The sequence below is a fragment of the Chroicocephalus ridibundus genome, chromosome 3 (assembly GCF_963924245.1).
Source record: "Chroicocephalus ridibundus chromosome 3, bChrRid1.1, whole genome shotgun sequence".
NCBI lineage: Eukaryota > Metazoa > Chordata > Aves > Charadriiformes > Laridae > Chroicocephalus > Chroicocephalus ridibundus.
The window spans coordinates 59,034,763-59,048,364 of NC_086286.1; the positions used below are offsets into that span (position 1 = coordinate 59,034,763).

Below are 13,602 nucleotides of genomic sequence, written 5' to 3' on the forward strand. Positions count from 1 at the left end.
TCAAAGTATGTAATAGATCTCTTCACACAAAGTATGGGTTAAACTGAATGTGTATTTAAATGTTGTAAATTAATAAATATATGTGTGGAATAATTGTATTCCACAGTTCCTGGTTTGGAATGAGAACGACTTTGAGCAAATGTTCTCAAATTCTCTACTTACATTTGACATGTGAAAGCAGAAGCTTCCCTTTTAACAGTAAAACCAACCTAAACCATACATTTAAAATTAAAAATCTTGGGTCCAGCCTTTTGGTGCCATGGCTGGTTTTGGTAAATTGCTTGAGGCTGGGGGGGGAAAAAAGATATACATCTTTGTATCCACTTACAAAGTTTTAAAAGTTAAAAGCTCCCAATAACAGGGCGAAGCACTTATCTCTGCTAAGAGCCTAAGGAATTTTTAAGCATACCTCTTGCTTTGCCTAGTGGTATCAAGGGCTTTAATTTTTTTTTTTTTTTTTTTCCCAGAGATTTATAAAGCAGTGGGGTAGATGGTGCTGTTCTCCAGCTGTCTATGTTGAGGAGTTTCCTCACTGGACTAAACACAACATAATTTCTCTGTAATGTTACAGTGGAATCTTGGAAAAACATAATGTTCCTCCTGTTATGTGCAATAGATTCTTCTTTAATTGCAGCAGCTAAAAAAAGCTTCTATCTTTATAGCTGTGGAACCAAAGCGATGAAGTTTATGGTCTCTCACTGTCAGCAGGTTTATGGAAAATTTATAGTATGCGTTCTCAGTTCTGAGTTTACCATTTTTTTGGCAGAATACTTACTAAAACTAGTGCTGAAAAAGGCTCGTTATAGGATCAGGAGTTTTGCTGTCTTTAAAGATTCCTGTAATTCGAATAGTCTTTGTGTAGTGTTTTTACTTTCATCTCGTTTTCCCTGAAACTGCAGTTTTATCTTGTCCAGAATCAGAAGCTGTTTCTTCCTCCTTTTCTTTTTCTTTTTTTCTCCCTATGAACAGAACTTATTTTGATACCATTCCCTGACTGGCTTTCAGGACTTTTAGTTAACAGAAAATGGCTGATGGCACTGGAAATCCCTAAGCCTTCTTTTGGTTATTTAGATAAGTTAGAGTAGTATTTTCTACAATTTTTGTTATCTAGCTTTTTTGTTTTCCTGTTTCTGATTCCATTTTGCTGGTGCCACATTATTTGCAATCAGTGGAAGGAAGCCACTTCTCTCTCTCTCTTTTTTTTTTTTTTTAAGCTATATTCCATTTTTGAAGTGAAAGATACATTCATGTTTTATGTTATGGTAAGAATCCTGAATTTGATTCAGTACCCTCCTGTTTGTAGCTGGTAAAGGTGTTGGACTGATGGTCCAGCTGTGCCAAACTGCACTGTGCACGACTCTGCTAGTTTAATCTGATCACTCTAGTCATTTGTCAACAAAAAAAAAAAAAAAAAAAAGAAAAAGAAAAAAGACAAAAATGTAAAAACTAGAAGCAAACTATTCATCAGTAACTGAAATGAGCAGAATTTGCCTTTAGAAACTTATCTAAATATTCTTCAGTTGTAAATGATGCTAATTTAACCACAGAGCCACAGAAATGTGATTTAGTTTTAATGTTGCTACATTTGGTATTTTATTAGTGTAATTTAGAGTAAATTCCTCACTGTGGAAAATACGAGTTGAGCACTGGAACTGTGACGTGTCTACAAAAGGAAGATAGAAGAGCTGACATTTTAAAAACAGGAACACAGGATTTAATCACTCACTTCCATTCATTTAGTCAATTAATTTCTCATTTCCATGAGATGGATAGTGTCTGCATCTTCACTGTTTCAGAAACTCAACTCTTGACTCACTCTCTCTAAAAATCACTCTGTACGAACTAATTTCTGCTTTGTCCTTCCTTGCCAACGTGTCCGTAGTGCTACTCAGTCACAATGGACTGTCCCCTCCTGTTTCTTCCGTATTTGTTAATTGCTATTCTTGCTTTCCTTCTGTTTCTTCCCTATTTTTACATATGCATAAATACCGTGTATGCATCAATATGGATGGATCAAAGACAACATTAATTTTATTTGTATATTCCCAAACCTCAGAAATATAGGAGAAAACCCCAATCTATACCTGATATATTTAGCAAATCTTTAGATTTTGTAGAACCATTTTCGCTCTATTTTTTATGAGTGTCTGAGGAAGACTGGGATAGATGACTTTCTCCTGTAGTATGTGCTCAGGAACTCCGAAACAATATTGGGCCTTCATTAAGGTGAGAGAAATACATAGGGCAGCTTAATTGCAGTTGAATACACAATAGCGGAGAAATTACCAAATCTGAAAAAGTAGGTTTCCCATTGACTAAGTATTTTTTGAACCCCTCTGCCTAGCACTGGAAATGAAGATGCTGCAGCCAATTAATGTTTTTATTTACTCTCTGTTGTTATTAAATGTGATTTTTTTTTTTTTAAATGCACAGTGAGTGAGGCAAGCCCTTCTGTATGAGATCTGCATATTTTTAAAGACAGACATGAAGTGGGATTAAGCAAAACCAAGTTTTTGCATAGATCTTGTGTGCACTGGTCAAAAGGACCAAATATTATTGCTATATCCTGTACTTATTTCCATATTGTGCTCATAACATGTAAAACCTGACATCTAACAGATCAGAGTGGTTAAACTGGGTGGTGGAGTAATTCCTGGCCTTTAGGCACAAAGACCTGGTTTTAGAAACTTAGATCTCATTTTTCTGGAGGGTGAGCACACAAGGAGATGCATCTAAAGCAGGGTGAATTTGCAAGGTGTTAAATTGGAGCAAGCAGGGTAGTCATCACCATGCAGGACAGGAAAAATAACCCCCTCTGATAATCTGTTGCATTTCACGGCTTTTTTTTTTTTTTTAATATCTAAAAATCCCACAGCCTGCAGAATCAAAAATTGATTTTATGCAGTATACATAAACCAAAAAGTTCCCCTTCTTCCTGGGATTTGGCTTGACTAACCCCCCACCTCACCCTTGCGTTCTCTTGCTCTCTCTCTCCCTTCCACTGAAAAAATGAGCCAAACATTACAGGATGCTCTCGCAGGGGTTCCCAACCAGTCCCTAAGATCTTGCTGGTGGCACTCACATCTTTCCTTCCGAGATGTGCACCAGGCTGTGTGCTGCAGGAATAATGCCGCTCTCTATTGCTGAGCCCTTTTAGGGGGCAGGACTGTAACTTTCCACCCTGGCTTGAGGAAAGCTGCTCCCAGGGCCCCTAGTTTAAATGGTACGGAGCAGAAGTGACGGTGCTTTGACTTAAGCCTGCAGTGTGTTTCAGTGCTGTTTGTACACAGGGGTAATTTTAAATATTTGCCTCCCTGAAAACACACAACCCTCCCAAAAGAATTAATGAGGTTTTTAAAAACTGCACGTAAGGAGCACTGAGGTTGCACAGGGTGCGCTCGGATGTCAAGTCTCTGTGTGCACACTTATATCTTCCGTCTTCTGCATAACTATTACGCTGCAGCATTTTATTGCATGTCAATATAGTAATTCTAACATAGCATACATCTTGAATAATGCTTTAAATAAAATTTTAAAGTCCATTTTGCAGTACGCTATAGAAGTGGGTACTTCTTGTGGCAGGCAGATTCACGTTAATTCTCAGATTATGCCGTTTAATATGAGATAATGCTTTTTCTTATGTATTGCTGAAGCAGGGATGAAATCTGTAAGTGTGACGGACCTGAAACTCGTAACTGCCATTCATTTCAGTCTGTGTAGCCCAGCAGACTGGCTGCTGAGAGCTACGCTTGCTTGCTGTTCTGTGAGTCTCTGCAGATGCACGTTCGCCCACTCTATGCAAACACGCACACACTCTCTTTTTTTTCCTCTCACACTGTCTGGCATCTTTTCAGAATAACTCTTCGAAGACTTTCTGAACTGCTGGGTATGATTGTCTGATTATTATCTTTTTTTTTTTTTTTTTTTTAAACTGGGAAACATGTTTAGTCCGGTGTTATTTAAACAAGCTTATCTCTCTGATCAAAGTCTACAATCTGAAATTTGAACGGGGTAGGGGAGGGTGGTTGGGTGGGTGAGGAAATCTATCAAGTACATATTTATGTGTGTGCTGCTGTCCTAGCTGTGTGCCTGCGGAGGCACAAATGTATGTTGCTTCAGAGTAATGTTGCAAATTTAAATAACTTTGGCCATTTTAATAGAAGTTCTGAAAACATTGTATTATTACTAAAATAAGACCGTTTTTAGTAAACTTTTCTTGAAGCTATTAGTGACCTGCATATTCAGTTTTTCGGTTTCTCGGGTTTTTTGAAGGTTGAGCCGCATAACTGTGGAGTTAAGTATAGCGTAGACTTTGCTAGTATTCAAAGCACAGTAACTGGAGCCCATATATTAATGCGTTTAGGGTTGGCATTAACCTATTTCACTGACTGAACCACAGACCGCAGCAATAAAGCTAGCGAGCTTGAAACGGTTTCTGGAGGTTTTCATTTAGCTGGTTCAGGACAACTGGTTTGTGCAAAGTTAAAATTATATGGAAGGAGATTGCAAGATGAAGCATGCATGCCACACCTTTTCATTATGTTCTCTCTCTTCCCCCTTTTTTTTGTTTCTTCTAAATATAACTTCGAAAGGCATTTCAGTTTATTTTGAAGCCGATCCTGTTTGATCGTTTTAGATTACTCAATTTTCTAGTCTGATTTAAAAATTCAGGTTTGCTGAGATTTTGTTCACAGGACTAGGAAAAAAGAATTTCCTGTATTCAATTCATGTGTCGTGCAATCCAATAACTTTTTCCTAACTTTTAGGATCTTCCTATGACAAAGTCTGAATGATGCTTTGTTTCATTATCTCACAGCCTGAAAAGAAGCAGACAGAAATTTCTAGGCAAATCTAAAGCTTTTCCTCACTTTTTAATGTCACTTTCACACTCTAGTAACTTCAGGTTGCTATTTCGGAGGGAAGTGTATTATAAGCCTTTTTTACTACGTAGATATCATACACTCCTTAATTTTGGTTTTATTGATGGAGGCTCGACACACACACACACACACAGACACACACACACACATATTCTGCTTTGCCCTATCTTGGTTACAGCATAGTCCTACCCAGGGTCATTACAATGTACACATTACATATTTCTAGCAAACATGAAAATGAATCAAACAGGGGGAGAGATAAGCGCAGATAGATCGGAGCCTGCTGAGGAAATAAAAGGCAGTAATCTGCCTGACCACTGGACTACTCTTCCTGGTTGGATTTAAGTGTTCTTTCCCGTTAGTTGCTGCAGAGCGCTGGCTACCCTGAAGTGCAAAATTAAACGACTAATAAGAATGAAGTAACATTCAGTGGGACAATTATTTGGTATAACTCCAAAACTAATTGTTTCTGAAGTGATGTTTAAACCAACGTCGGCACAAGGCAAGAGCTCCTGGCTCGCGGCCAGCACCTTGTAGTGCATATTAGCGCAGATGAGGAGTTCCCAAAAGTTAGGGAGAGGGAGGGAGAGAGAGAATGTGCGTTTTCAGTGCTCGCTCTGCATTTGTTTGTATCGTCCTCCTTGCCGAGATTAGAGGAATACCTGTGTAGTGCTGCTTTATTATGATTTCTGCTGAGCCTCAGAATAGGTTCTGGTATTTTTTTTAGGTGGACTGCCAGCTGCCGATCTCGCTGTTGACAGTAAAAGCAGATATGTTCCTCGCTTACTGCCATTAGCACTGACCATGACCCTTCACACCAAAACCTCTGGAGTTACCCTGCTGCACCAGATTCAAGGCACTGAGCTGGAGACGCTGAGCAGACCTCAGCTGAAGATTCCCCTGGAAAGATCGCTCAGCGACATGTACGTGGAGAGCAACAAGACAGGAGTTTTTAACTACCCAGAAGGGGCCACTTATGATTTCGGTACTACGGCTCCAGTGTACAGCTCTACTACTCTCAGTTATGCCCCTACTTCTGAATCCTTTGGGTCCAGCAGCCTGGCAGGATTTCACTCACTGAACAATGTGCCACCAAGCCCAGTGGTGTTCTTGCAAACGGCGCCCCAGCTCTCACCCTTCATCCATCATCACAGCCAACAGGTACCCTACTACCTTGAAAACGAACAGGGCAGCTTTGGGATGAGGGAACCTGCTCCTCCAGCCTTCTACAGGTAAATGCTACAGCTAATTTTTCTTTCTCCTTTAAGCAGCTGAACTGAGAAAATTAGGATGCGAAAATCTGCATGCCCTGATCTTTTGTTTTTGTGTAAAGGACCATCTGATGTAATTGAATCATCCACGGTACCTAGACCATAAAAAACACCATAGAATAATGCAAAACTGTAATTAACAGCTCATTGTGACTGTAAGCTGTAAATTTTGAAAACTGTACATAAATGAGAAACAAATTGGATAATGGGTACAAATGTTTCCTGTAACCATAATTGATTAAGGAATGGCAAACAACCTCCCTGTTGTGTAATGTATTAGAAATACTAAAAAGACTTCCACCATCACACACTTCTGGGTGTGAGTGGTTGGTTGTTCAGCTCTTAGCTGGAGTAAGAGTATTTTTCTCCTGTGGCTTCCTTTATAGTGTGAGAAGTGACTTATATAGGAAGTAGTCCAGAAGCACAATATCCTTCCTAATCAAAGTGTTGGAGCTGACTCGGTGACAGTATTTCTGTCAGTAACCAACTTTGTGAGCTATCCTAAGAGCTGTGTACATATTAATCTGCATTTTTTCATTGCAGGGTGATACATATTAACCATAAATAGGGCATGATGCATTTCAAAAGATAAGATTTTTGCGGTTGTTTTTGTATTTTTATCCCTCAATAGAAGGGTTATTTTTTTGTCTGGAGCAGAAGGGTAAAAGTATCTTTGAAGGGGGGAATAATTTTCCTTGGTTTAAATATTTATTGTCAGTTGTGAAAACATTTACATAATTTCTGAAGTAAGTCGTAGAAATTGATAGAACTGTAGCTTCCAAGAAAATATAGTAATATACACCAATGCCCGCACTGTTAGCGTTTGTGCAGTATTAATAGCATAGTTTTGCATTATACTGGGCTTCAGTGAATCAAAGCGAACAGTTAGAGGTATTTTTTTTTCCTAAACTCTGTCTCTATCTGTTTATTTGTGAGATAGAGGTGAGTTTGCTAGAAATGGAATGACTGAAAAAAGAAAAGCAAGTTATTCTTTCCCTGTCGAGGGACAGACTCTGCCAGACTTATTTGCACAATGCAGCATGTTGCTGGGAACAGCAACGTATGTTCTTAAAGACAGTCTAACAGTCCGGCTAGGAATCTGGTAGCAGAATGTGGTCCAAAAAAACAGATGATGTGATTGCACTTTTCGCAAGTGATTAATCAGTTTTGGGGAGCAGATGGAATAAAGACTGGTGAAATGATAGGTAACGGTTATGTCAGCCTGTCCAATACATCGATCTGTTAACTGAATTGGTTCAAGCAAAATGTGTTTTAGTGCAACCAGATACAATACCTCTAGGAAGAGTGAATACATGTCAGAGCATAAAGATCTTGAATGATTACCAGTGACTTGAGAGTGAAACTGCCCTTTGCACTAGATTAAAGCTTTTTTTTCTTTTTTCTTCCACGAACGTCCAGTGCAAACCTATTGTGAAAAGTGTGTAAGCGACCTTAGATATGTAAACAGCAGAATAGTGAGTTTGTGAGGTTGAAATACACAGGCAGAAAATGTGCTATAGTTGGGGTATTTTACTTCAGGAGCAATCAAAGCCAAGAATCAGCTGGAAATAGAAGTTGAACTATGGAAGTAATGTCCCTTTGTTTTTAAACAGTGAATTGAGGTGAGACACTTCAAAATAAAATTAATGTACTTTTAAATTTTAACTGCTGGAGCAAGCATGTAAGGGCAGTGCTGGATTACCCGTTTCCTGACATCTCTGATCAAGGATGGGTGTCTCCTTTGGAGATGTGCTTTAGCCGTATGCAATTGATGGGGCAGTAATTAGGTGAATTTATGATGCTGGATATGCAAGTGGTTTACCGGCGTGCAGTATGGAACAAATGACTTAATGGCCCCTTCCAGACGTAATTCTGTAAAGCGCATCTTATGTGGTAATAAGAAATGTGCATCAAAGTGCTTGTTATGATTATCTCTTGTTAACAGGCGCATGCCGTTGGAATTAAATTGAGAAAAGCATTGCTTTATTTTTTTTTCATTTTTGCAAGATTTTATTTACAAAGTTATCATCCTCACATCGTTAAATAGTAGGTCTTTATTCTTGTGTTTTGGCAGAAATCCAATCACCAATAGTGTGTGAAAATAATTTGAATAGGTATTCAGTGTCTGGGAAATAATTAAGTATCTAATCACAGGGTTTAAGAATAAGTTCTTTAAAAAATATTGTAATGCATGAATTTGCAATTTTCTTAAATCATTTGGCTAATGTAATAACTTTCAACTGGATTATGGGAGAAAAGAGAGCATGGGGCAGTGTACTCTGACAATTAATAAATTGATGCTGGAGATTGGAAGATGTCTAACTACAAAAATGGTGAGTTTCTGGAACAGCCTACCAGTAGGAGTTGTAAAGGCAAAAATTCTCAAACCAAAAGCCTCAATAAAATTTTAAATGGATCACTATCAGTTTACAATATGTCTGCTTGCTTCTATAGTAAGTGATGTAACCTAAGACCCAGAAAGGCTCCTCTGCAGTTCTTATTTACCTTTCTGTGTAACAGAATTGTGGTGCTTTGCTTGTAAGATTGAAATATTTGCTTTGTATCATCCTATTATACGGTGGATTTGAGATGCAAATAATGCATTATGTGATACAAGTGGCCAGGGCAATAAATAATCAGTGTGGATCGGAGCTGAAATTATATTCTGTTGATACTTGGATAAAATGTTAAAAATCTCCAGTCACAAAACTCAAAGCTTACCATATGTGATAAGAAAAGCATGTAATGTCATTTGATTTTGTTAATAAGTATTCGAAATCATGCTGACTATAGCCACATATATAGCTACATGCGTATTAATTCTGAAGCTGTATTTTATTTCTTTAAAATTGTGTTTCCTTTTCCAAAAGGCTTTGTCTCCTATTGCAGGATAATGACAGGCTTCTGTACCTATCTGAAGAACCTAACAATAGATAGATAAAAGAATGATTTTGTAAAGTATACAACAAATATACCAGTCTCCTCCTTTCTGGAGTTTCTAAATCATACGACATCAGAATTTGAGAAAAAAGAAGGGACATAATTAATTCAAATTGTGCTGTCTCTAACTTGGCCCATTTTATGTCTGACCTTGTGGCTGTTTCTATAGGGAGCCAAACTAAAATACCTTTCCCGTGTGTTCAAGTTAGAGGGAGAAGGCATAGTGCTAGTTATGTTTTTAATTCTCTTCAAATGTAAAATACATTTTATTTTCTCAAACAATTTTATAGTAGGTTTTTTTATTAAATGCTGACTAGTGGTTTATTATCACAGGAAATCCAGTGCTCAGGGACATCAGGGTAAACTAATTGAAAGATTTCTTTTGTTCTTAACTATTAAATTTGAGTTCTGGCCATTTCTGGTTATTTCCTTGTACTTTTTGGATGGTTTTTGTTCATTCAGGGAAAAAACAAGAAGCCTTTCAGTAGCTAATTTACCTCAGTAAATTCTTCTAAGCAACATGAAAGATGAATCCTTTTTGTTCTGCCCCTGTGTGGTGTTTCAGTGTCATCCCACTGAGTTTGCACTTCTCAGATCTGAAGCAAAATCGTGCTTGTATTTCAGGCTCTCTGCAGCCTGCGCTTAGTGCTGCTTCCAAATTTGTCCAAAACCCATGTAAAAATGGACTGCATCTGCCAGCTACCTGATGATAGCGTTTTTTGTCAGTCTGCAGTGAGTGACAGAGGCAGCGTAAATGAGTGTACAAACAGAAATATGAAATGAAAAATCAGCCATCGCACCCTCACTTTTAGTGTCTAGTTTGTGAGTACCTTCTAGTACCTCAGGCTCTGGGTTCAGGCTAATATATTTATTAGCCTAATATATAAATAAGTATTTATTTAGCTTTAGTCCCAATTATCATACTGAAATTGACACTGAAACATTTTAAACCTGCTGTTCCAATCAGTATGATCAGAGCTTTAATTTTTAACTCTTGCTAAAATTGAGAAAGATTACACATGTGGATCCATCCCTCTCCTGCTGTAACTCATAAATCCATCAGTCTGAAAAACAGTTACTTAACCTAATATGTATTTTTTTTTTACCATCTGATTCATTATGAATCTTTCTAGCTGCTCATGTTGAGTTCTAAACAAAGAGGATTTTTCCAAATTTTAAAATTAAAAGAATGTTAAATGAATGCAAAATTAAAAGATATTTTTTCTTTTTTTATGTAGTATGAGGTGTTCCATAACATGAAGGAGTGCTATGTAATGTAATATTTTGGGGTTTTTTTGTTGTTTGTTTGGGTTTTTTTTTTGTTTTTCTTTATTTTTTTCTAAAGCATCAGTCTGTTCTATGGTCCTCTCTTGAACAATTCGAGTTCCTTGGCAGTTCCTTGAACACGCGGAGTGTTCCTGTTTTCAGAGCTTGTACTGGTATCTCTCACAATTTTACATCAATAGTTGACTGTAATGAAAGAGACAGGAAAACATGGAGTTTTCCTATCTCGTGGAAATGTCGTAAAGGTAAACCTGTTGAATGTTCTGAGATACTCACACATTACAATTATGAGGGACTTGTACAAACCGACTTTGCTGATTCTGCAGCTCTTAGAGAACGCGCTGGTGTGGATCCTGCTGCAAGTGTGCTTGCACCATGAAGTCACCAACCCATATTGTTGAGGAGCACATGTGTTCTGTGTCTCCTTGTGCCCCTGCATAAGGCCAGGCAGTGGTGGAAAGGGGTAAAGGACCTGTGATGCTTCCTCATTATCCCCCTTTCTGCCAAGGCAGGGAGATGGATCTCATCTGCTCTCTATAAGCTTCCTTTTCAAATTTTTCTACTTATTGAAGAAAACTTTCTTCGCACCTTTAGCAGATGTATTTTTTTGCATACACCACAGACCCAGGAAATATGCCATATACCAAATCCTTTCCATGTGGATTTGAAACTTGTGGCTAAAAACATGGCTGTTCAGGCAGCCCATGTGGATGGGGTTCATCTGATTAAATGCAGACACCTCGGTCTTTATTCACTTTTCCATTCCTTATGCATCTGGTGCTGTTTGAGAGGCTGTAGGGTCAGATGGGTCTAACAGATATGACACAGGACCTACTGTGTAGCTGTATCTTTTTGGAGTAGGAGGTGGGTGTCAGTGAGGGTCATCACCTACAACACCTCTAATGGCACGTGGCATTGACAACAGCATTGAACCTTCGTATGGACTCCCTTAGTCTGTGGAGACAGAGAGAAAGAGGCACTGCGAACACACACACACACACACATTCTCTCTTTCTAAGGTACCTGGTTAAAATAGACCAGGTGTGTGAGGCTCTAAAAGTGCAAGTTTCTCTTTCTGTACTATAAAAGATGGCTAAAATGACTCATTCTGGTATAGATATCTACTGGTTGAAGATGGATGCCCAGTGATGTCCAAAGTTACATGAAATTAATCCCACCCATATGTCTCCTGTTTCTAAAGACTCAAAGTGGTTGCCACCTGTAACCTCCCTTCAGATAGACGCTGCACTATGTCCCTTGGGAGGAAAATGGGGAATTGACTCTGTGTCATTGGCCTTGATCACTCTCGCTCTGAGGCTATTGAAACAACAAACACTGCTGGCCATATCTGCTCTGATAGGGAAAGCATTAGTTGCTGGCACCGGTTCCTCCAGCAATTGCAAAGTGAACATCAAATGCCAGCATTTTTTATTAAACCAACAAGAAAGGCCAACCAGAGCTAAGGTGTAGCTCCAAACAAATGTGGCAGCGAAGAGTCCTGCAACTGAATTGCATCCACTTCTTCTAACAAATGAAGATTTTAATAATTCTGATAACTTGATATTGTTGACAACGAAACACTGAAACTAATCATGAGCTCAGTGGTTTGTCTGCAGGCAGTTTTCTGTTGTCTATTCAGACATCAGAACTGAGATTAGAGTGGAGATGTTGTCCTTCAACATTCTCATTTAAAGTGTTGCTTTTCATTGCATCCCTTACGGGGACTGTTTGTAAAATTTGCTGTACAGAGAGAAGTCACATCTAAGGTTGTACACTGTCCCTATGTATTTGGATGGCCTTTCCAGGGAATTGCAAAAGGTCATAATTTACCACAGCTCATTAGGAACCCTGATCAATGTGACACTGGGCAAGGCAAGGCTTTTCTGCCAAGCTCAGATTCCAGTTGCTAGGAGGGTTCTTACATCATCTGACTCAAGACATTTCTTCTTCTGGTGCAAGACTAAGTGTGTGAGATACTGCTTGCCAGATTTAACCTACCACATACTTACAATGATACCCGTTAGAGACAAGATGATCATAAATCTGCAGGATAATCTTCTTCCTTGACAAGATATTGATAACAATATTGGATTCAGGAGTGATCTGGGTATTTTATTTTAACCTTTTACTAGAAAACGGAAATATGGACCTCACAAAACATGGAGCTTTAGTATGACTGTCATAAACGTAAATCCTATTTGATAGACGTGCATAACTCCTCCAGCGGTCTTCCAACCACTGCAGTGACAGTCTTAACTAATGATACAACAACCAGCATTTATATAAGTAAGAAAAGATGCTTCCCTTGTCTTCACTGCATGGAAGCCATTAGTAAAAGTGAAAAATAACAGTAAAGGTTGAAAGGCAGAAGTAACTCAGAGGACTTCTTCAACAAACGGTTGGTGACTAACCATAAACAGTCATGCGTGTAACCACTTCATGTCCAGTGGGTGGAATTTCAGTCCACAACAACTGTTCAGATGGAGTGCAGTCCATCTCCAATCAGACGACACGGGTGGAATATGTCACATGCTGTTTCCATGTGCTGCCGTCTCACAATGCTGACAGCTGTCAAAATCTACCTCCCTAGGACCCAGGCAGCATCATCTGTGTAGAGTCAGGGGATAGCCTTCCCCTCCCTTTGAGGATGACACACCAGTGAGCATCTAGGTAGCACTGGGCTGCCTTTATTGCCCATGCATTTCACTTCCCATTCATAAGATATGTGAGTAAGCAGTGTATTTTTCTGTTAGGATCTTCTCATCCAAATAGGGAAACTGCTTTTAACTGATTTTCTAGGGAGAAGCAGTATTTCTCCTTTGAAGATTTTTTCAGCGTCTCATCATCTGTGGTGTGAATGTCCAATTGGATTGCTACTTCCAGTCTTTCCTCTTATCTTATTACTCACTATCACGCAGAAACACTGCTTTGATCACCACAGCCTACTTAGGTACTGATTTGTGCTGCAAAGACATGACTACGGAAAACTTGCTAGGATGCTACAAAGAGGGCGTCAAAGCTAAGAAGAAAAGGGAAGGGAAATTTATGGCAACACAGGAAAAGTCTGAGCTCATGCTAAATAAAATTAGTTAGGAAGATGCTGCGCAGAAAGCAGCGGCTGCAGCAGAAGATGTGGCATAAAATTTAGACCCCAAATCATAAATCATAAGACTGGGAAACTCATAATATGCTTTGTAGATAGCCTCCCCTGCGGTTTTTACATATAG

The 13,602-nt window shown here is 38.8% G+C and overlaps 1 protein-coding gene across 1 annotated transcript in view; it reads left to right on the plus strand.

Moving 5' to 3' along the window:
• ESR1 (estrogen receptor 1) overlaps window positions 1-13,602 on the plus strand; it is a 172,415-nt gene that overhangs the window by 49,070 nt on the left and 109,743 nt on the right. The window contains 1 exon segment of the mRNA XM_063329315.1: window positions 5,608-6,112. Coding sequence (XP_063185385.1) covers window positions 5,608-6,112 — 505 coding nt within the window.